The sequence below is a fragment of the Notechis scutatus genome, chromosome 5 (genome assembly GCF_049901735.1).
Source record: "Notechis scutatus isolate UNSWTSFEM ecotype Mainland chromosome 5, rNotScu1.2, whole genome shotgun sequence".
Lineage (NCBI taxonomy): Eukaryota > Metazoa > Chordata > Lepidosauria > Squamata > Elapidae > Notechis > Notechis scutatus.
The window spans coordinates 10,061,534-10,084,192 of record NC_142013.1 but is presented as its reverse complement, the minus strand read 5'-3'; the positions used below and the strand labels follow the sequence as shown (position 1 = coordinate 10,084,192).

Sequence of the window (22,659 nt, the reverse complement as noted above, 5' to 3'; positions counted from 1 at the left end):
GGCTTGGCTTTGGGTGAATGGCTGGCTGTCATTTATTAGGAAGCTAGTTTCATCTGGGTGGCTCGCTGGGGTGTGTTTAGAGGTATCAGGGGGTGTCTGTTTGTGTCCAGGTGCTTGCTTGGCTTGTGGTGTGGAGATTTTTTTGTTTGTGAGTGCAGGCTTCCAGATAATTGACAGTCTGGTGGAGTCATCTCTTCTATTCATGCTTTCAGGTCATTTTTCAATCTCTATGGCTTCTCTGATAATTCTGTAGCTGGGGTTTTCTATTGTGGCTAAGGTTTTGGTGCCATTGAAGTCGATGCTATGACCTGTGGCTTTCATGTGTTGGACTAGTGAGGAAGTTTGATGTTGCCTTATTTAAACCTGCATTTATGTCTCTCTGTGTGTGTGTGTGTGTGTGTGTGTGTGTGTGTGTATAATTATACAAAGTATAATTATATACTTTAACATATAATTAATTATATACTTTGACATATAATTAATTATATACAAATTATATACAGTATATATACACACACACAAACACACAAACAGTATATATGTGTATGTGTATGTACACACACACACACACACACGTACAAGTATTCCTCAACTTATGACCATAACTGAGTCCAAAATTTATGTTGTTAAGTGCAGCAGATAAGTGAGCTTTGCCCCATTTCTCAACCTTTCTTGATGCAGATATTGTGTGTGTGTGTGTGTGTGTGTGTGTATATATATATACACACACACACATACACCTTTCTCAGCCTTGCATTCTCCAGACATAAGTGACAACAACTCTCAGAAGTGGAGTTGCCCATGTCCCAGAATTCCATTGGCCATATCTGCTGCAAACTCCACATTGGCGATAGGAAGGGCATCCAGCCAGTAAACACTCAGCTCCATTCAGTTGCTCTGATTCCACCCTGCAAGGGATTACTGGGGTAGGCTGATCACACACACACACACACACACACACACAATCACTCTGTGTGTGTGAGAGAGAGATCAGCCCACCCCAGATTGTTTTCCATTACCTACAGAATAAAAACAAAACAGCAGTAAGTGGTCAAAGCAGCAGACTTACCGTAGAAAGTCCTGGATATTTTCTGCCTTCATTTCCGAAAAAAGTTGTCTTCTTACATTTGGAAAAACTTCGCTGGTGCTATGTGGCTTGATTAAGGATTTCACTAACCAACCTGCAAGGTCAAAAAAGAATGAGATGATAGTCCATTTATTCCTTCCCAATAATTAACAGAATAACAGAGTCAGAAGGGACCTTGGAGGTCTTCTAGTCCAACCCCTTGCTGAAACAGGAGATGGATTTCAGACACCTAATGGCTGACCTATGGAGGCTCATCATCTGAGATGCCGTGGTCTCAATTTTCAGCAGTGCATTATAGAAGTCAAGTATGAATACAATTGTCCAAAATCAAGGGTTTGCCCCTTGACCATTCAGTAACAGGCTAAGATGTAGAAATCAGCGTGAGAAAGTTCAATAGAAAAGTAAGCAAAAATACCCCTCTTATAACCCAAAATCAATCATGTCAGCTAAAAGAGACATGTGGACAGGATGTGATGCAATCAACCACTCAGCCTTTTATTACGGTCACAGACCAGAATTAAAAATTAAAACTTTAAATAAATAAAACAGAACAGGACATAGTAGTATATACTGGTGGTGATGATATCATGGATGATCAGCCGAATATAGAGACTGTCAGAGTATATTCATGAACTAGAATACAGCTTGGTAACACGGTCAGCCAATGAATAGGCAGAGCAACTAAGTCAGCCAATGAGAACTATTTGGAAACTGAAACTAGAAGTAGCCTAGGTGAGGCTCTATATTAAGCTCTGCAACTCTGCAGCTATGTTAAACTCTGAGTCTGTCTATTGAAAATGAAACTGCTTCTCTCCTCTTACTTGTCTGCTGAACTAAAATGAAACTGATGTCTGTTTCTGAGCTCCTGAGTTGAGTTTCTGCTCTGCTGAAGTTACTTGCAACGTGTTTCTGTTTGAGTTTGCTCCATGTTGGAGAAATCTACAACTGGTTTGTAAAATTTACTTATTATGTTTATAAAAACATTAAATGAAGCATCAGCCATCTGTGTTTATTTTTCTGGCGCTGAATTAATGCTGCAAAACTCTGAATAGAGACAATACGGCGAAATTTACCTACGTTCAGAGAAACTCTGTCATATTCATCTCCTAGTAACAGCTGTACATAAACGTGATCAGAATTTCCCAGATATTATAGCAGGTAGGGAGTTATAAAATGAGTCCGGGAATGCTTATCGAGAATACAATATAACAGGACATGAGTTGTGCTCTCTTGTCCACAATCTCAAGGCACAATCTCAGCTCATCTGGGCCTTTTTTGTATCAGCCCCACAGGATGGCTGTGGCGAGAGCCTTACAACATGCTAGAGTTAGCGCTCTCCAAAATCTGTGGAGGTGGTGCAGTTCTTGGTGATCTTGCAAAAAGCTGCTACTTTAGGCTAAAATCAGAAACTATTCTTTGTCTAGGAATGGTTAGAGGGATATTTGATGACTGGAGCATCAGAGCTAGTATTCAGCAGGTTCTGACCAGTTCTGGAGAACCGGTAGCATAAATTTTGAGTAGTTCGGAGAAACGGCTAATACCACCTCTGACTGGAGATTTTACAATATCCTTCCCCTGCCACGCCCACCAAGCCACGCCCACAGAACCGGTAGTAAAAAAAAATTGAATCCCACCACTGTGGAGCAACAATGTGGAATGGGATGGGATGATGGAATGAGATAGGGTAGGGTAGGGTAGGGTAGAACAGGATAGAACAGAATTCTTTATTGGCCAAGTGTTATTGAACACACAAGGAATTTGTCTCCAGTATAGGAACACTCAATATATTTGCAAAACAACGGAGAAAACAGTAGTAATAATAAACACCATCAAACATCTTAATACTATCCCTCTGTGGATGCAGCCTAGGAGTGGGTATGCAGTCTCTTCCTCGGAATAGGATAGAATAGAATAGGGTAGGGTAGGATAGATAGAGTAGAGTAGGAGTAGAGTAGAATTCTTTATTGGCCCAGCGTGACCAGTGGTGGAATTAGAATAATTTAACAACCGGTTTTCTGGCAGGAAAGGCATGGCCGGTTGGTCATGTGATTGGGTGGGTGACATCACTCATCAAACCCAGCCCTACCTCCCGGCCACTCGCCTCAAAGGCAGAGGTAAGATTCAGCCAGTTGGGGCTAATTCCACCACTGGCTGCCTTGCCCGTTTTTCAGCCTGTTTTTTTGGCTGTTTTCAGGATGTTTTTTGGCCCATAAAACAGGCCAAAAAATGAGCAGGGGCGGGGCCAGCCAGTGGTGGGATTTGCGGTTCGCCAAACTGCACAGAATCTTAACGACTGTTTCGCATGAACCGGTGTGAATTGGAAGCAGCCCACCTCTGAGTGTGACTGGACACATAAGGAATTTATCTCTGGTGCGTAACCTCTCAGCCCACATGCAAGCAACAAGTTGATGTAATGATCATATTCATAAAATACAATCATCATAGATCATAAGCTACAACACTCAGTGATAGTCATGAGATTAGTCTGTTCTTTCAATAGAGAATTTGGGGAGAATCCCCTTTGTTCTAGTGGTTTGAGGCATCAGGCCAGAAACAGGGTGAATTCTAGTCCCACCTTAACCATGAAAGCCAGCTGGGTGACTTTGCATCGGTCGTCAGGAGATGGTGAGTTTTAGTCCCACCATAAGCATGAAAGCTGGATGGGTGACTTTGGATCAGTCCCTCTCTCTCTCAGCCCAACCTACCTCCCAGGCAGTGGTGGGATTCAAAAAAAATTTACTACTGGTTCTGTGGGCGTGGCTTGGTGGGTGTGGCTTGGCTTAGTGGGCGTAGCACAGGGGTGGGCAAACTTTTTAGCTCGGGGGCCGCATTGACTTTTAAAATTTGACAGACGGGCTGGGTCAGCACAAGATTTTTGGGAATCGCCCCCACCCTTTCCCCCCTCTTCTCCTCCTTCCCCTCCCCTCGGAGGCCCCTGAGTCAGGAGTTGCTACCGCCAGTGCGGCTCCACGCGGCTCCAGTCCCGCGTTGCCTCGGGAAGGAAAGGCAAAAAGGAAGAGCGCGGCGGTGCTTTGCAACGGCAGCAGCGGCAACGGAGGCTCAGGCTCAGCGGCTCCTGGTTTTGCCTTTTCCTTCCCAAGGCAACGCGGGACTGGAGCGCCAAGCTGCGCCGGCGGTAGCAACTCCTGACAGCCCCAGCCGGACACCTGAGCGGAGCCCGGGCGGAACTGCCTGTTGCTGCTGCCAGAGTACCGCCGGGTCACCTCCTCCAAGCAGCCCGCCCGCCCGCTGGGCTTCCTCCGCCGCGTGGCTCGGGGCCAGGCGCGAGTGCCCGCGAGTTAAAAGGAAGCCAAAAGTTGCTGGGAAGTTGCTCGGGTTTCCGGGCTTCAGGCTTAAACTTTGCACAGGCAAAGTTTGCAGGCGGGAGCGTCTTCCCGCCGAGGAGCGGGAGGGTTCCGCCCGGTGGGCGGGCGGGCTGATTGGAGGAGGCGACCGGCAGTGCTCCGGGTTTCCCCTCCGCCCGCGTGGCTTGGGGTCAGGCGCGAGCACCTGTGAGGAAAAGGAAGCCGCACGTTGCGGGAAGTTGCTCGGGTGCTGGGAGCAGGCTTTAAAGTGCTGCCCGAGCAGGACCGCCGAGCTGGGAAACGGAGCACCAAGGCAGGGCAAGGCTCCACCAGCAGCGGCCTAGCTTTAGGTGGCTCCAAGCAGCCCGCTCCAAGCAGCCCGCCCGCCCGCCGGGCGGAACCCTTCCGTTCCTCGGCCAGAAGACGCTCCGCCTGCAAACTTTGCCTTGCAAAGTTTAAGCCTGGAAGCCCTGGAAAAAAGGGGGATCGGCAGGGACTCACCTTCGGAGAAGTCGCACTCAAGGTGATTTCGAACTCCCAGCCGAGGCCTTTGCAAAGTTCTTCTTTTCTTTCCTACCCAGAGCGCTCCGCACTGTTTTGCAGCTTTGGGGCCACGCGGCGCAGGGCAATCGCCACGCCCAGCGATTTTTTTTCAGGGGCGGGCCGGATTGGACAGACCAATGGGCCGGATGTGGCCCGCGGGCCGTAGTTTGCCCACCCCTGGCGTAGCAGGAGAAGGTTACTGCAAAATCCAATTCCCTCCCTACCCCACTAACCTGCTTTCCACCTCTGTTCTCCTGTGCAGGGCAACAAAAGAAGACCCAGCCAATCAGCTGGGACTCGGGAGGCGGAGAATAGATGGGGGTGGGGCCAGTCAGAGGTGGTATTAGCCGGTTCTCTGAACTACTCAAAATTTCCACTGGTCAGAACCTGCTGAATACCATCTCAGTTTCCAGGGCTGTTGTGGGGAAAATAGGAGGAGGAAGGAATATTAGATATGTTCCCTGCCTTGGGTTATTTGTCACAACAATAAAAACAGGATACAAACAAACAAATAACATGCAAATGCGAATTGCAATGAATTTCTATCAACAGGATGGCAACACGAGTTTTTCAATTTCTGCCACCAGGATTGCAAAAGATGTTATTCCACTCATGTGCCTGCCTACCTGGAGAAAACTGCATCAAAGAAATCATTGCAGAGCCGAGCCTTTGTTTTGCTACTGAAGTCTGGCTGGGGCGAAGTGAGTAAACAGCATTGTGGGACAGGTTTCTTAATGAACCAGTAAGGTTTCCCTTGATTAGATTGCAACGTCTGGAGAATTTATTCATTGGGGAAGAAGGATAAAGAAGTGGCCCCTCTGAGAATTATTGCAGGAGGGAAAGGAAACTGGTTAAGACTTGATCTACCATTTGTTTTGGCTTATTTTGGTCACAGAGTTCAGTGGGGATTAAAAATGTCCACGAAAGTTTACACTGGCAGGAAAGACACACTTTGCAGACTCTTTGGAGAACCTGCATACAGCTTACTATTGGCTCATCTCAGTCCTAACTCCATCCTTTGCCTTCAGGTGCTTGTCCTGCCTTCAGGTGCTTTGGAGAACAGCTTGACCACCCCCCCTGTTCTATGTTGTACCCCTCAAATATGGGAAGACAGCACTCAGGTGTCAGAGGTGGCATTTAGCAGGTTCTGACCAGTTCTGGAGAACCGGGAAAGGAAATTTTGAGTAGTTCGGAGAACCAGCAAATCCCACCTCTGACTGGTGATTTTACAGTATCCTTCCCCTGCCACGCCCACCAAGCCACGCCCACAGAACCGGTAGTAAAAAACATTTGAATCCCGCCACTATCTCAGGTCACCCCCTACTAGTCCTTCTTTTCATTAGCGTAGACATACCCAGTTCCTTCAGTTGTGTTACTTCCGGAACTGAGCACGACCAACGGGAGCGGAGCAGATCTCATCCCCTGACCATCTCACTAATTACATGCTCTAGTCCAGGGGTGTCCAACCTTGGCAACTTTAAGACTTGTGGACTTCAACTCCCAGAATTCCTCAGCCAGCTTTGCTGGCTGAGGAATTCTGGGAGTTGAAGTCCACAAGTCTTAAAGTTGCCAAGGTTGGACACCCCTGCTCTAGTCTAAGGCTGCTGTTTCTCACACTTGGCAACCTTCTAGAATCTAGTTAAGGAGCCAGATACCCAGGAAGTGGAGGATTGCTTTCCAGAGGAATGAGAGGCAGCTCAATTTGGATATGACCCAGGGATTCGCTGCTGGGGGTTTGCAGGGGTTCAGGAGAGCCCCTAGCTAAGATTCTGCGCAGTTCGGAGAACCACCAAATCTCACTCCTGGCTGGCCCTGCCCACCCTGGCCCACCCCTCCCAGGTGTCCCCACGTGGCCCGTTTTGGATGCAGTTAAGTGCAAGGTTCGTGTGGAGGCTCGGGGAGGGTGAAAAACGGGTCTCCCAAAAGTTCAGGAAGGCCGGAAATGGGCCTGTTTCCAGCTTCCAGAGAGCCTCCACAGCCTAGAGAGGCTGTTTTCACCCTCCTGAAGGCTCGAGGAAAGCCTCCGGAGCCCAGGGAGGGAAAAAACACGCCCCCCCTGCCATGGTGCAGGAAGCCAACAAGGCCACGCCCACCATGGCCATGGTCAACCAGCAACTGGGCAGAGAACCCCTTGCTAAAATTTTTGAATCCACCCCTGGATATGACGTGTGAGAGGAAAAACTTCCCAGCCGGCTAACAAAGCAAAGCAAATGGAGGAAGCTAAATTCACTTAACAACTAGTGATTCACTTAACAACCATGTCAAAAAAAGGTTGTTAAAAAACAACTACTGATTCACTTAACAACCATGTCAAAAAAAGGTTGTTAAAAAACAACTACTGATTCACTTAACAACCATGTCAAAAAAGGTTGTTAAAAAACAACTACTGATTCACTTAACAACCTTGTCAAAAAAGTTGTTAAAAACAACTACTGATTCACTTAACAACCATGTAAAAAAAGGTTGTTAAAAACAGCTGATTCACTTAACAACCATGTCAAAAAAAGATTGTTAAAAAACAACTACTGATTCACTTAACAACCTTGTCAAAAAAGTTGTTAAAAACAACTACTGATTCACTTAACAACCATGTAAAAAAGATTGTTAAAAAACAACTACTGATTCACTTAACAACCATGTCAAAAAAAAGATAGTTAAAAAACAACTATTGATTCACTTAACAACCATGTCAAAAAAGGTTGTTAAAAACAACTACTGATTCACTTAACAACCATGTCAAAAAAGGTTGTTAAAAAACAACTACTGATTCACTTAACAACCTTGTCAAAAAAGTTGTTAAAAACAACTACTGATTCACTTAACAACCATGTAAAAAAGGTTGTTAAAAAACAACTACTGATTCACTTAACAACCATGTCAAAAAAAAGATTGTTAAAAAACAACTATTGATTCACTTAACAACCATGTCAAAAAAGGTTGTTAAAAACAACTACTGATTCACTTAACAACCATGTCAAAAAAAGGTTGTTAAAAAACAACTACTGATTCACTTAACAACCATGTCAAAAAAAGTTGTAAAATTACATGCGACTCACTTAGCAACAGAAATTGCCGTCATAGGTTTGTTGGTCATAAATTTGTCCTGCAATAAGGGGATATGAGGAAACCCCACTACAGTTACACGGATAGCTCATCAGATGCACATAGTATCAGGACATCCTGCTACTTAGGTCTTTCCACCCCAATTTGTACAGCACCTCCAGTCCCCAAAGTTGACCAAACTCCTTGGGACAGCCATTCTACTGCTATGTGGTGAATAGACATTTACACAAAACCTTGAAACAGAACCAGAGTAATTTAAATTGTTCCTGGGGGGCGAAAAAGGATGATTGACTCAGAGAACTGGCATAACATGATGTCTCTGTCCCACTTGCTAAGGAATAAAAGTTGCCATCCTTTATTGCCACACTTACACACTATGCAAGCTTTCTTTGTGCTTTGAAAGTCATTGTTATTTTGGGTGCACTAGGAGGGTTACATAACATTCAGACTAAGCAAAGTTTGTAAGTCCGTGCTACATTTTTCCACATTTCCCCCTCACCGTCTCCATGGGGGGTGGGGGGGAAAGGATGTGGAAAAGAACAGTTGGATTCATAGAGGTTATCCTGCCCACAACAGGAGCAAGTTCAGGAAATTTTAAATTTGATAAAAGTTTGCTTTTCGGGAGACTAACAAGTTTTGCACATGGGAAAGAAAAATGGGAAATCGGAATAAAAATGAACGTTCTGCTTGGATTGAAAGGTTAGTTTTTATCTTTCTAGGAAGAAATTCAGATTAAAAAAAAATTACACTGGAACATTTTGGTCATCAGTGAAAGCCATACATTTTTTTTTTTTAAAAAAAGCCCAACAACAGCCCTTTCTCTGAGTTTTCTTCACAATAACCAACTCTTAAAAAGAACATTCAGGTGGAAAACCTCACAACCAAGCCACGGGTGTGGATAAAAAGAACCAATCCAGATTTGAGTTAAGTTATCATCAGATAAAAACCATTAGCATTACGTTACAGGAAACTGGGAGAGCTGGAACAGTGAAGATATCTGGTTACACATTGCTCAACAAGTTTGCTCAGAATTTATCTTATGGAACTCATTGATAGCATAATTTCATGACAGGGAAGGGGAAGAGGTTCTGGGGTGGGGTGGGGGGGGTGAGAATGGCTGTAAAATTCCTGAGTGTATGGATTTGCATTTGAAGACTATATAACATCTGCCAGAAGTTGAAGCAAGACCCACAGCCAAGTTGCCTGGCTAAGCTTTAGGGAAAGAGCGCAAGCAAGCATATGCAAAGGGCCTCTGAGCCTATGGACTTCCTTCTTAAAAAAGGACTGCACACCAGAACAACTAGATAAAAGAACAGTTCCCCCCCCCGCCCCGAACGCTATCACTCTGCTAAACAAATAATTCCCTCAACACTGTCCAACTATTTTCAAAGTCTGCACTACTATTACTGTTAATCTTCTCATCACTCCTTATCACCCATCCCCTCCCACTTGTGACTGTATGACTGTAACTTTGTGGCTTGTATCCTTACAATTTATATTGACTATTTTCTAATATGATTTGATTGCTTATTGTACCCTATGACTATCATTAAGTGTTGTGCCTGATGATTCTTGACTCTTGACGGATGTATCTTTTCTTTTATGTATACCGAGAGCATTTGCACCAAAGACAAATTCCTTGTGTGTCCAATCACACTTGGCCAATAAAGAAGTCTATTCTATTCTATTCTAAAACTTGGAGGCTCAAAGTGTGCTGTCATCCTGCCAATAAGGACACTTAATGGCTGTGGGAGATAACAGAGCAGGGGTCTTCAAACTTGACAGCTTTAAGACTTGTGGACTTCAACTCCCAGAATTCCTCCTCCAGTCGTGTTAGCTCAAGAATTCTGGGAGTCGAACTCCACACGTCTTAAACTTGCCAACTTTGAAGAGCCCTGGTTTAGAGTCTCGTGCTTGGGCAGGGGGTTGGGCTAGATGACCTGCAAGGATCCCTTCCACCCCTGTTAATCTGGACACTCGGTAAAAAACCCGGGTCTCGGCAAGAGACACCCACGCACACTTAAGGGACCCATCCCTCCCGATCCTATTCTTCCACCAAGCAGGACAGGCCGTTGGGGCCAGCCGGGCAAGGGGGCCGGTGGAAATCCCCCCACCCACCCAGCCGCGTACCCTCAGGCAGGGTGAGGTCTCCACGGCCGAAGTCCGCGCTCCTAGATGGTGCGCGAAGCGTCCGGGATCGCCTCGGTACTGCGCTCCGATCCAGGACCCTGCGCTCGCGGTCCTCGCCCCCCCGCTTCCCCCAAAGCGCCGGTGGAAGAAAAGCCCGCCGCGCTTACCCGCTAAGAAACCCAGCAGGAAAAGCGCCAGGAGCGCCGCGACGCCCAGCCAGCTGCAAAGCACCACTTTCCACCTGCCCATGTTCGCTTGCCAGACCAAGGACTGCTGGCGCGGGACGAGGGACACGGGAAGGTTCCCGTCCCGGCTGGGGGAAGCCCGCCCCACCCCCCATCTCCCCGCCCACTGGCCAATCTCTCCCCAGCGCACACTCGGAAAGCCGGCTGGGACGGTGAACTGGGAACTGCGGGAGGGGCAGCGGGGAGGGTCCCACTAGGGGCATATGACACCCACTTCCAGCTCGTCTCCAATGCTCTGGTGGCTCCTTTCGAAACTTCCTTTCTTAGGGAGCACTTAGGGAGCCCAGCGGAACAAACTTGGCAAATTTCAAGTTTGTAGGCTTTACGGTTCTAGAGATTTTGTGATGATGCGTGAGTTTCACATAGATAGATAGATAGATAGATAGATAGATAGATAGATAGATAGATAGATAGATATGGATGATGATAGATAGATAGATAGATAGATAGATAGATAGATAGATAGATAGATAGATAGATAGATAGATAGATAGATAGATAGATAGATAGATAGATATGGATTGATGATGATAGATAGATAGATAGATAGATAGATAGATAGATAGATAGATAGATAGATAGATAGATAGATAGATAGATAGATAGATAGATAGATAGATAGATAGATAGATAGATATGGATGGTAGGTAGGTAGGTAGGTAGGTAGGTAGGTAGGTAGGTAGGTAGAGATAATAGATAGAGATAGAGATAGAGATAGAGATAGAGATAGAGAAAGACAGAAAGAGAGAGAGAGAGAGAGAGATGATTATCTCTCTAGATAAGAGATAGAGATAGAGATAGAGACAGAAAGAGAGAGAGAGAGACAGAATCCCCCTTCTGGCTGGAGAATTTTAGAAGAAATCCACTCTTCTCCTTGGCAACTTTTAAGCCTGGAGGACTTCAACTCCCAGAATTCCCCAGGCAGCTTTGCTAACATTCTGTGCAGCTTTGCTGACTGGGGAATTCTGGAAGTCGAAGTCCTCCAGGTTTAAAAGTTGCCAAGGTTGGAGACCCTCCCCCCTGCTCTAAAACACGCATATACAACACAGCACAACACACTGGCCCCTCTTGGGAAGCTGGAACGGAAGAAACGCCAACAAACAAGAGGAGAGAAGAGTTGGAAAGGGTCCTTAGAGGTCTTCTAGTCCAACCCTCTGCTCAGGCAGGAAACCCTACACCATTTCAGGCAAATGGCTGTCTTTAAAAAAAAAAAAAAAAAACTTCTCACTGTTGGAGTTTCCACAACTCCTGGAGGCAAGCCATTCCACTGATGAATTTGTTCTCACTGTCAGCATATTTGGTCAATGAACGCAATACATTGAACTGATTGTTTGTTCTTCCTTGTCAGGCAATCTCTCCTTAGTTCTAGACTGCTTCTCTTTTTGTTTAATTTCCATCCATTGCTTCTTGCCCTGTCTTTTCAAGTGCTTTGAAAAATAGGTTGACCCCGCTCTTTTTTATGGCAACCTTCTAAATCAGGGGTCCCCAAACTTGGCAATTTTAAAACTTGTGGACTTCAACTCCCAGAATTCTGCATCCTGAACTCTTTGAAGGGTTCCCTCTCTTGGTGGCAAGTCAGCACTCAGGAACCTCCATGTCCGAGAACTAAATTTAATGCTCATCAGAATTTTATTGTATTTTATTTTATTTTATTGCAGTTAAACATGTGCAACTGATTCCTACACAGAGACGGAGGCTTTTTCCGGATGTCAAGTATTACCTGTACGAAGGTACCTGGAAGAGCTGCCTTACCTGTGTTGCAATTCACTAATCAACCAGTAGAGGCGGCAAAAATAGTTCTCTGTACCTTTTTGCTGTGGTGCCTTCAAATGACCCTCTAGTCTAGAACAGTGTTTGTTATAACCTGAGCAGCGTGGAGAAGAGTGGACTTCTTCTTCTAAAATTCTCCAGCCAGAAGGGGGATTATCTATCTATCTATCTATCTATCTATCTATCTATCTATCTATCTATCTATCTATCTATCTATCCGAAATACCACTCGTGCATCATCACAAAATTTCTAGAACCGTAAAGCCTACAAACTTGAAATTTGCCAAATATGTTCCTCTTGGCTTCTAGGTGCTCACTAAGAAAGGAATTTTCGAAATGACCACCAGAGCATTAGCATTTCCTTTATTATTATTATTATTATTATTATTATTATTATTATTATTATTATTATTATTATTATTATTATGCTCTGATGCTAAGGAGGTCTACATCCCCTCCCCACCTGAAAAGAAATCTGTTCCAAATGCAAAACACAAGCAGAGGAGAGGAGGTTCAGTGTCAGTTTTAGTTTCACAGCAGCAACCAGCTTTAGTGCAGAACAGTTGAGCTAAACCACGCCCAGGCTCCTTGTTGTCTCTTTCTTGCTCATACAGCAAATACTCTTTCAGTTTCCAAACAGCCCTCAACTCTCTCACACACTGACAGGACGCTAGCCAGATGAATACCTATGGATGCTGGTAGGCAGAGGCAGAATATTTTCCCCCTTATTTTCCTCCCGAAAAACTAAGCCTGATCACATAATTTTGTAGTGAAGCACAGATATTGTGCTAGTTTTAAATAAAACAAATTATGTATAAGAATGAGACAATGGTACCAGTGTTCCAGTATCTCTGGAATTGAGGAGAAACTTCATGATAGTTAGAACAATTAATCAATGTTGAACTTCCAACACTGGAAGTTTTAAAGAAGAGACTGGACAAACCATTTGCCTAAAATGGTGTAGGGTTTGGACTAGAAGACCTCCAAGGTCCCTTCCAACTCAGTTATTCCAATGAAGGAGAAGTCAGAACTGTTTTAATCCTCTAGATAGATTACAGATAATCAAAGTTGGAAGGGACCTTGGAGGTCATCTAGTCCACCCCCCTGTCCAAGCGGGAGACCCTACACCATTTCTGACAAATGGCAGTCCAATCTCTTCTTGAAAGCCTCCAAGTGATACCACCAACATTCTGGATCCCAAGAATTTAAAACAACAACTGCTCACTCCATCTCACGAGTTCACTTTTCCACAGAGAAGGAACAATGAACCTTGATCTGTGGACCTTGTAAATATTCTCCCTGCCATTCCAATCCATCCAGAAGCATTATCCTTAACTGGAAGTTCATTGGTTTGTTTTACAAGGCTGTTTACCATTACAGTTAGCGCTCTATCTCCTTGATTAGATTATTGGTTAGCAATCTAATGAAGGCCAGTTAATATTTCATTAAGAAAAAAAAAACCTAATTCTTGATTCCTGGTGACCTGTGCATTTGAATGAGATTGAAATACCCTTATCTGAGTAGTCACCTACCTAGCCTTGGACACCTTATCTTTTAGATCTATTTACTCATCTGGAAAAAGGACACATCTGTATATATGCTTTTATTTATTTATTTATTTATTTATTCTCGCTACCCAGGAGACCCTTAAATTCTTTAATAAGAATGCTTCAATGTTAATAGATAATTGATAATTGAAACAGGACAGACAAAAAATATAAATACAATGATTTGAATTGAGATGAGATAATTAAAATAAAATTGAGAAAATTAAAAGAGGGGAGAAGCTATGCAGAAAATGTAAAGTAGTAATAAGATATGGAATAGAATATAAAAATGAGCATGAACCTGTATTTGTGTCTGTACGAAGAAATGTAACCCGGGATTATGCTGCTTTCAAAAAAGATGTTTTATTTGTATTTTTTTCCTCTTTGTGAAAACTCAAATAAAATTTACAAAAAAAAAAAAAGAATGCTTCAATGTTTGTAATTTTAAAATTGTTTTACTATTTAAGGTAGAAATGTTCTTATATTTTTATTGTCTTTGTAATAAGTCTTTATTTTATTTTATAACATACGAAAGTTCCAATTTCAATTGAACAGTGTGTTGTCTGGGTACAAATCATTTTAGGAAATAATAATCACAGTATTTACAACAATATTCATTGCCTTAATATCAATTATATTAATGTTCATAATAATCATGCTATTTGTTTAACCAAGTTAACGTATCTTCCTTATATCACAAATCCTTTCATATATTTCCCTGTTTCTAGCTCCTGTTTTTGTGAGCTAACCATTGATAAAACAAGTCCCAAGTCAAAAAAATATTCAGTTTCTTCCTTTTCCTTAACTGTAAGTGTTAGCTTATCCATTTCTGCATATTCTAATATTTTCTAATCACAGCTTCATCTGCTGGGATCTCTTCACTGTTCCATTGTTGTGCAAATAAAATTCTCGCCTTATATTTTTATTGCATTGTAAGCTGCCCAAAGTCTCTTTGGATAGTGGGGTGGGTGGTATATATATATAGATAGATAGATAGTCCTTGACTTACAACAGATCATTTAGTGACCGTTCAGAGTTACAACGGCTCTGAAAAAAGTGACTTGTGACTGTTTTTCACACTTATGACCATTGCCGCATTCCCATGGTGAAGATTCAACTTGGCACCTGGCTCATACTTGTGACGGTTGCAGTGTCATGGAATCATGTTATCCCCTTTTACAACCTTCTGACAAGCATAGTCAATGGGGAAGCCAGATTCATTTACTAACCGTGCTACTAACTTAACAACTGCAGTGATTCACTTAACAATTGTGGCAAGAAAGGTCATAAATGGGGCAAAACTCCCTTAACAAATGTCTCACTTAGCAACAGAAATTTTGGGCTCAATTGTGATCATAAGTCAACACCACCTGTAAATTATATATGATAGATAGATAGATAGATAGATAGATAGATAGATAGATAGATAGATAGATAGATAGATGTAGATATTGAAAGAGATAGATAGATAGATAGATAGATAGATAGATAGATAGATAGATAGATAGATGTAGATATTGAAAGAGATAGATAGATAGATAGATAGATAGATAGATAGATAGATAGATAGATAGATGGATGGATAAACAGGCTGAATAGATAGATAGATAGATAGATAGATAGATGATAGATAGATAGATAGATAGATAGATAGATAGATAGATAGATAGATAGATAGATAGATAGATAGATGATAGATAGATAGATGATGGATGGATGATAGATAGATGGATAGATGGACAAATGGATGGTTAGATGCATATATGTATAGAAAGATAGAGATATTTAAAGATAGATACTGATACTTATTGAAAGATATAGATGGATGGATGGATGGATGGATGGATGGGCGGACAGACAGATAGATAAGTAGATAGAGATGTGTGAAAGAGAAGCAGAGATTTCTGAAACTGGAATCTATGGCATAAGCTACGAGATTCCTTTCTTTGAATCTTTGGGCAAAATGGGGAATGTTATTTATGTTCTTTATTAAGTTCTACCTGGTCCCCTCCCCCCCCCCAAAAATGTTATGATCCAAACCTCCCCCCGCCCCACAGTCTCTATGGTTCTCTCCCTTTGTAAGCAAGAGGCAGTTAATCTTATCTTCATTCAGGAACTGGGGAATTTTACTAAAAATGAAACTTCGCTCTCAGCAGCATCCATTGTTTCAGCCAACTTCCTGTTCTTTGGAAGCTGAGATTGGGGTGAGAAAGTATGACCCATTTTTGACCGGTGGAGTTCCAACCCCCAGAATTCCTGAGCCAGGCGTGAATTGTCCATGAACTGAAGAACCTTCCCGGATGAGAAGCAAAAAAATGTTTTCAACGGAAAAAAACAACCCAAGAAAATCCAGTTGCCTTTTGGTGGTGGTGGCAGCAGGAAGCACCTTTGGGACAACTGTCTAGAATAGCTCCTTCAGCTGTGAGTAGGTAGACAACATCTAACATGTGTGAATCCTTTCCTTCCTTCCTTCCTTCCTTCCTTCCTTCCTTCCTTCCTTCCTTCCTTCCTTCTTCCTTCCTTCCTTCTTTCTTTCTTTCTTTCTTTCTTTCTTTCTTTCTTTCTTTCTTTCTTTCTTTCTTTCTTTCTTTCTTTCTTTTCTTTCTTTCTTCCCAGCTGTTATTACAGCTGGAAGAACCAGCTCTCTTCGCAGCCTGAAGCACTAAGGTGTTCCAAGGCCAGGCAGGGTTGAAGGGTGGGGCAATTTGTTTGTACAGCCTGATAAGGGTAGCTCAACTGTAAATTTCTGGGCCTTGTTTGTCTTTTTGTCAATTGCTGGAAGTCTGTCTTCTCCAGGGGTGGGATTCAAAAAATTTTAGCAACGGATTCTCTGCCCAGTTGCTGGGTGGGCGTGGCCATGGTGGCCATGGCCTAGTTAGCCTCCTGTACTATGGCGGGGGGGAGGGACAACCCCTCTGGAGGATTTCCTTGAGCCTCTGGGAGGGTGAAAATGGCCTCCCCAGGCTCTGGAGGCTCTCTGGAAGCTGGAAACACGCCCGTTTCTGGCCTCCATAAAATCAGCTACCGGTTTGGTTCTGGTTCACTTGAACTGGGATGAACCAGTAGCAGCCCATCCCTGCATTTGTGTCATCAAATTGGTGTTGTCTTAGGAACTACATACATTTCCTAGATTTGTTACTGGCCTAGTATTTCAATTCTTCATAGAACACATTGACTCTTAAATCCACGCTTATCAAAGCACTGTTAAGGAAGTCAACAAAATGCTGTGTTTAATGTACACTAGGGTGTTGTATCCCCTGATGGCAGAGTGGTTGAACTGCAGTATTGCAAGCAAAGTCTGCCCACAGCCTGGAGTTCGATCCTGATGGAGCTCCAGGTTGACTCAGCCTTCCATCCTTCCAAGGTGGGTAAAATGAGGACCCCAGATTGTTGGGGGCCATATGCAAATAATGCTTTTACATTGCAAACCACACAGAGAGTTCTGAAAAGTGTTATGGGGCAGCATATAAGCCTCAATGCTCTTGCTAATTTGAAGAGAACACCGTTCGCTTGCTCTGGTCCCAATTGAGATAGTAAGTCAAAGACTATCTCTATAGACATTGCTAGAATTCATGCTAGGGTCATCCTGTGTTCATCTGACACATTATAGAGCAGGTCCCCTTTGAGGTTGGGTTGGGATAAAACATCAAGATGGCAGCTATGATCATCCAATCCACCCTATTTTTCCATGCATTGTGCAAACAACTTAGGCGACCATGGGATGTTGCATGTTATAAAATAAAGTGATGAAAAATAAAACAATATATGGTTTTAATTGGGTGTTAAAGGGGAGTTATTATGTTTGTTATTGAACTCTGTATTTTGTTTACTGGTTGTATTTTAATTATATGAGCTGTTCAGGGTCACAAATGTGGGATGGACATCTATACACATTGAATGAATGAATGAATCAATCAATCAATCAATCAACTAATGAATGACTGAATGACTGAATGAATGAGAGCATTTTTTTCATAATACCTGAAGGTTATTTCAAATCACAATAAATGAAGCTTAACTCGAATGAATGCCATAAGAAAGGCATCCTTGGAGGCAGGGGGTCAAATCAAGATGGCTTCTTCTTCATCAGTTCTTTTAATTTTTGAGAAGTCATATGTGACTCTGTTGGATCTTGCTGGCAATCCCTCACTTGTATCATCCCTGCAACTGAATCCATCCACCTTGTTGCTGGTTGTCTTCTTCTTCTTTTTACTTCCAGCTTTCTCAGCATGAGAGCCTTCTGCGGAGTTAAGTCCTTGCATCATGGAGATGAGATATGGAGATGAGAAAGTATGGCTATCTACTGTAGCTCCATAAAATTAACCTTGCATATTGACAGTTTAGGATTGAAATATTAATTAAAAACTTCATGGTTTTGTACACAAAGGGACTTGAGGGGCGAAAATACCTTTGACCTTCCTGCCATTAAAGCTCCAAAATCAGATGGTTAAAAATAGTCTATGGCATGCAAGAATTGTGATACCTAAAATGAAGAGCGAAGAGAAAAGAGTTGAAAAGAAGCAAAGAAGGAAAAACAGCCCACAGAGATAATCCTTAAAGAAGAGGAAAAGAAACAACCAACAAAGAATATTGAGGTTGAAAACTTAATTATAGGAAGATGAAATACTGTTAAATGATATTGCATAAGAGCAAAGGAGGACAGAATTTCAGTCTTGAGTTTAATATCTTAACATTGGATCCTGTTGTAATAAAAAGGACCCTTGTTATAGCAACTATATCATCTCATCCTCAACTCTGTCACCACGCCTAAATAAACCTACAACAGGTGTGTGTTTGTGTCACTTAAGGTCAACAGGTATTAAAGTCCTAGATAAAATCTTCATAGAAGTTATGGTCCAGATAAAACCCGTGTTTTAAGCAGGGGTGGTTTTTTTTTTTCATTACATTAGCTTTGGTGATCAGAAAAACAATCATCAAAGATTGTTTCAATCTCTTCCCATCTGCCCAGGTCTAAAAAACATGGAGATTTTTCTCAATGTCAGCAGATCATCTAACAACAATTCAACTCATCGGAGCTATTTTCTGGATAGACAGTGAGAGCAAAGAATTTCACGGGAGCATCCATATGGATGAATAATATTGGCTTCAGCTTGTGCTGAACGGCTCTTTTAGCCAGAGTGTACTTAATGATCTTTAATCTACTAGGAGCACAACATATACCAAGTTAATCATGATGTCAGCAAGATCCAACTGAAGTAGCGTTGACCCGAGAACTATGAAATCATGGTGTCTAGCAAATCATGGTGTTTCTTTGAGAGTCCCAGCTGCAGCTGTTATGGTGAAAGCAGCAATGAAGATCTGCTTCTTCACTTCTTCCCAGGCTTTCTCTTGGTCTGCTTTGTGATCAATGTCAAACAGGGCATCATAGATCCCAGGGAAGGACACTCCAGCGTACTTGTTGTGACTGTTTGGAGCAAAGATGATGTGTCTAGAAAAAAAAAAGCAGTCAGGTCAATTGACCATTGGAATCACATGATTTAGAAGAGAAGTTCTCAAGGCTTGAAACAAATCGGCATTCTCTAACCTGCTGCCTTCAAAACATTAAGAAGGACTTCATTGAATCAGGCCAGAGGCTCACCTAGTCTACATTCAATGTCACCTAACCAATAACCAGATGCATTCTGAAAGCCCAAAGGATTAGATTGGTAGACGAAAGATCTCTTTTGAAGAAGATCTCAAGATTTGTTTTTTAAGAAGCAGTTCAAAGATTAGGAGACACCAAGTCTCCTCCTCCATTGTTTAGTTTCCATATCTCAACTGACCATCTTTATACCTGATAGAATGACCTCTATGGCTTATTTGGACTTCATTACCTTTCAGGCAAATATCTGGATGGGGTTTTTTTTCCAAACAAATCCATCATGATATGATGGACAAGGCAATTTCTTGTTAAAAACTTTGAAGGCCATCAGCTGGGAGACCCAATGGGCTTCTTTAAGCCGTTGGTTGGTCACTGTGAGAACACATTATGAACTAGATGGGCCAGAAGTCTAGTCCAAAAGGTCACTGTTTATGTTCTTATGATATATAAGGACTGGGAGAATGGAAAGAAGGTTGACAAGCCACCCTGAATCACTGAGTTAGGTGGCTATAGAAATTGAAGAAATAAATATATATTTTTCTCCTTACCTATAAAATGGTCTGCCAGGCAATCCAAGAGGATCAATAAATGCCCTTTCCAAGAACATCAATTGATCATTCCAAGATCTTACTTCAAGTGGGCTGGAAATTAGACAATTGAAAACGACAATGTTAGAGGGAATATGGCTTTTGATCAAGATGCACAGACTTTGGAAAACCAAGCAAAGATGAGAGAGGATATTTTAACTGAACTTTCTCAAGATGGAAATTACAAGGATCCCTTCAACTTCAATTAATATCAGGAGAATGGAGGATATCTTATCTGAATGGCCAGAAAATTAGGAGACTTACTTATGGATGTCCACTAATTCAAGTCTGCGATGAAAGTCATTAGCCACTTCTGAAAATGCCTTTACGGAATCCCGAAGCAAATCTGGAATAACGAAGACGAGAAAATGCTAAATTATGAGACTCTTACTTTTACTGTTTCCATAATATTAGCCCAAGTGTAGAGAACTTGTGGCTCTCACATCCCTCATTCCAGACGTAGTATTCAGCAGGTTCTGACCAGTTCTGGAGAACCGGTAGCGGAAATTTTGAGTAGTTCAGAGAACCGGCAAATACCACCCCTGACTGGCCCCGCCCCCATCTATTCTCTACCTCCCGAGTCCCAGCTGATTGGCTGGGTCTTCTTTTGTTGCCCTGCACAGGAGAACAGAGCTGAAAAGCAGGTTAGTAGGTGGGGAGGGAATGGGATTTTGCAGTAACCTTCCCCTGGAGTGGGGTGGGAATGGAGATTTTATAGTATTCTTCCCCTGCCACGCCCACCAAGCCACACCATGCCCACCAAGCCACACCCACAGAACTGGTAGCAAACATATTTGAATCCCACCATTGCTTTACTCCCCATGCTTTTTAGAGATATAAGAATTATAATTCAGAATTTTCCATAATGGCCTAGCACACTGGAATTCTGAGACAGTGCCCAAACTGAGAAAGTAATTGTATTATGGCAGGAAGCCCATGTAAACAAACAGTAGGAAGAGGTCAACAATTATTCACTCTAAGGTAGTTTTTGTTTCACAGCAGTTAACTGAAAAAACAAAGGATTGTCTACTTTGGCAAACCAAGGTGACTAGGTCAGCAGATGCTGATGACATAGGAAAAGACGAAAACTGCATGACACAGTCTTTTCAGGACCTGTTAGTTAATCTCCCGAATGCCATACAAGGGATAATGGATGGAAACTGACCAAGGAGAGATTCAACCTAGAAATAAGGAGAAATTTTCTGACAGTGAGAACAATCTACCCATGGAACAGAAGCTGCCTTCAGAAGTTGTGGGAGCTTCATCACTGGAGGCTTTCAAGAAGAGTCTGGACTGCCAACTGTCAGGAATGGTTTAGGGTCTCCTGCTTGGGTGGCAGTTGGACTAGATGACCTACAAGGTCCCTTCCAACTCTGTTAATCTGTTAAATCTCTTGCCTTTGGGTGCGGTGGCTGCACTTGAACTATGAGTTATCTGCAGCTTGGTTCATATTTTATGTACACTGAATTGGAAAGGGGAATGGAGGTCCCATTTTGATAAAAGCAGCACATATGGCTGTCTATGTTTGTGAGGATACCACAAATTTCTGTTAAGTGAGACATTTGTTAAATGAGTTTTACCCTGTTTTACGACCTTTCTTGTCACAGTCTCTAAATGAATCACAGCAGCCGATAAGTTAGTCACATGGTTGTTAAGTGAATCTGGCTTTCCCATTGGCTTTGCTTGTCAGAAGGTCGCAGAATGTGGCAATGGTCATAAGTGTGAAAAACAGTCACAAGTCACTTTTTTCAATGCTGTTGTAACTTTGAACGGTCACTAAATGAACTGCTCTAAGTTGAGGACTACCTGTAATTCTGTTTTACGGGATTGCCTCCGCTCCTGGTGATGTTTTATCCTCTCTATTAGCCAGTTGCATTAGATGGTTGCATTCTTGTTGCCTCCACATCTTGTGGAACTAAGTTTCATGAAATAATTTCGTGTGTGTGTGTGTGTGTGTGTTTCTGAGTCTATCATTTGTTTCATGGAGTGACTCTAGATCTAAGGTAGCTTTAGGACTTTCCCTAAATCACAAGTAGGGAGAACATTTAGGTCTCGATTCCCTGATACTAATCTTCATTTTTTTTTTTTGAGGTAACTGCTTTGGACAAAGTTCACAATATATCTGGAACATGCACAGTTGTGGTAAGCATTTCCTTTCCCCAATATATTTGGCTGAAACAGTGAGGAGGTTACACCAAAAAAGGATCCAATTGACCCAGTCAATTAACTCACAAGGGCTAAATCTAACCCCCAAAGACCCTCAGTGATACCCAGGCTGCACCCAGTCAAGGGAGTCATTTTGTATATCTAATATTTAAAAAAAAAAAAGTACTGGAGAGAAAGAATTGTTAAGTAGGTATCCCTCACATAGCTGCTATCGGGATTCACCCAACAGGGAGTACTGGGGGCAACCCCACAAGAATCCAAGAGGGCCTTAATTAATCTTTTTCGGAGAAAGATGAGGAAGCTCTAATTAAAAGGTTCTATCAACTTCTGGGTTTCAAGAGCAAACTCTGATCATGAATGGGCAACTATGGCGACTTTATGACTTGTGGACTTCAATTCCCAGAATTCCTGATCCAGCATGAATTGAAGCCCACAGATCATAAAGTTGCCATTAATGTCCAACCCTGGTTTAGAGATGCAGACAAGATAAACTCTTGGGCCTATGTAACAGATTACTGAGGCCTCTCTTTTTTATAGAAGTTTTCTCATTTGGAACATTTAGAACAGAGGTCTCATCCTCGCGGCCCGCGGGCCAATTGCGGCCCGCAGGACGA

General features: G+C 42.7%; 2 protein-coding genes across 4 annotated transcripts in view; both read right to left on the bottom strand.

The window, feature by feature from the left end:
• LOC113420137 (N-acetylated-alpha-linked acidic dipeptidase 2-like) overlaps positions 1-10,429 on the bottom strand; it is a 53,917-nt gene extending 43,488 nt beyond the window's left edge. The window contains exons 1-2 of the mRNA XM_087966108.1: positions 10,296-10,429; positions 1,070-1,181 (exon numbers count right to left, since the gene is read on the bottom strand). Coding sequence (XP_087822234.1) covers positions 1,070-1,181; positions 10,296-10,377 — 194 coding nt within the window. The 5' untranslated portion in view covers positions 10,378-10,429. The remainder of the gene's footprint in view (positions 1-1,069; positions 1,182-10,295) is intronic.
• Positions 10,430-17,649: 7,220 nt separating this feature from the next.
• The window catches only part of LOC113420130 (Putative N-acetylated-alpha-linked acidic dipeptidase), a 40,062-nt gene continuing 35,052 nt past the window's right edge, over positions 17,650-22,659 (bottom strand). Inside the window, exons 17-20 of one of the 3 annotated variants that reach the window (XM_087966105.1) lie at positions 20,144-20,225; positions 19,841-19,933; positions 18,918-19,139; positions 17,650-18,173 (exon numbers count right to left, since the gene is read on the bottom strand). In XM_087966105.1, the coding sequence (XP_087822231.1) occupies positions 18,950-19,139; positions 19,841-19,933; positions 20,144-20,225 (365 nt within the window). In that variant the 3' untranslated portion in view covers positions 17,650-18,173; positions 18,918-18,949. Of the gene's footprint in view, positions 18,174-18,907; positions 19,140-19,840; positions 19,934-20,143; positions 20,226-22,659 lie in introns of all 3 variants that reach the window. The other 2 variants (XM_087966106.1, XM_087966107.1) reach the window with 2 other exon arrangements.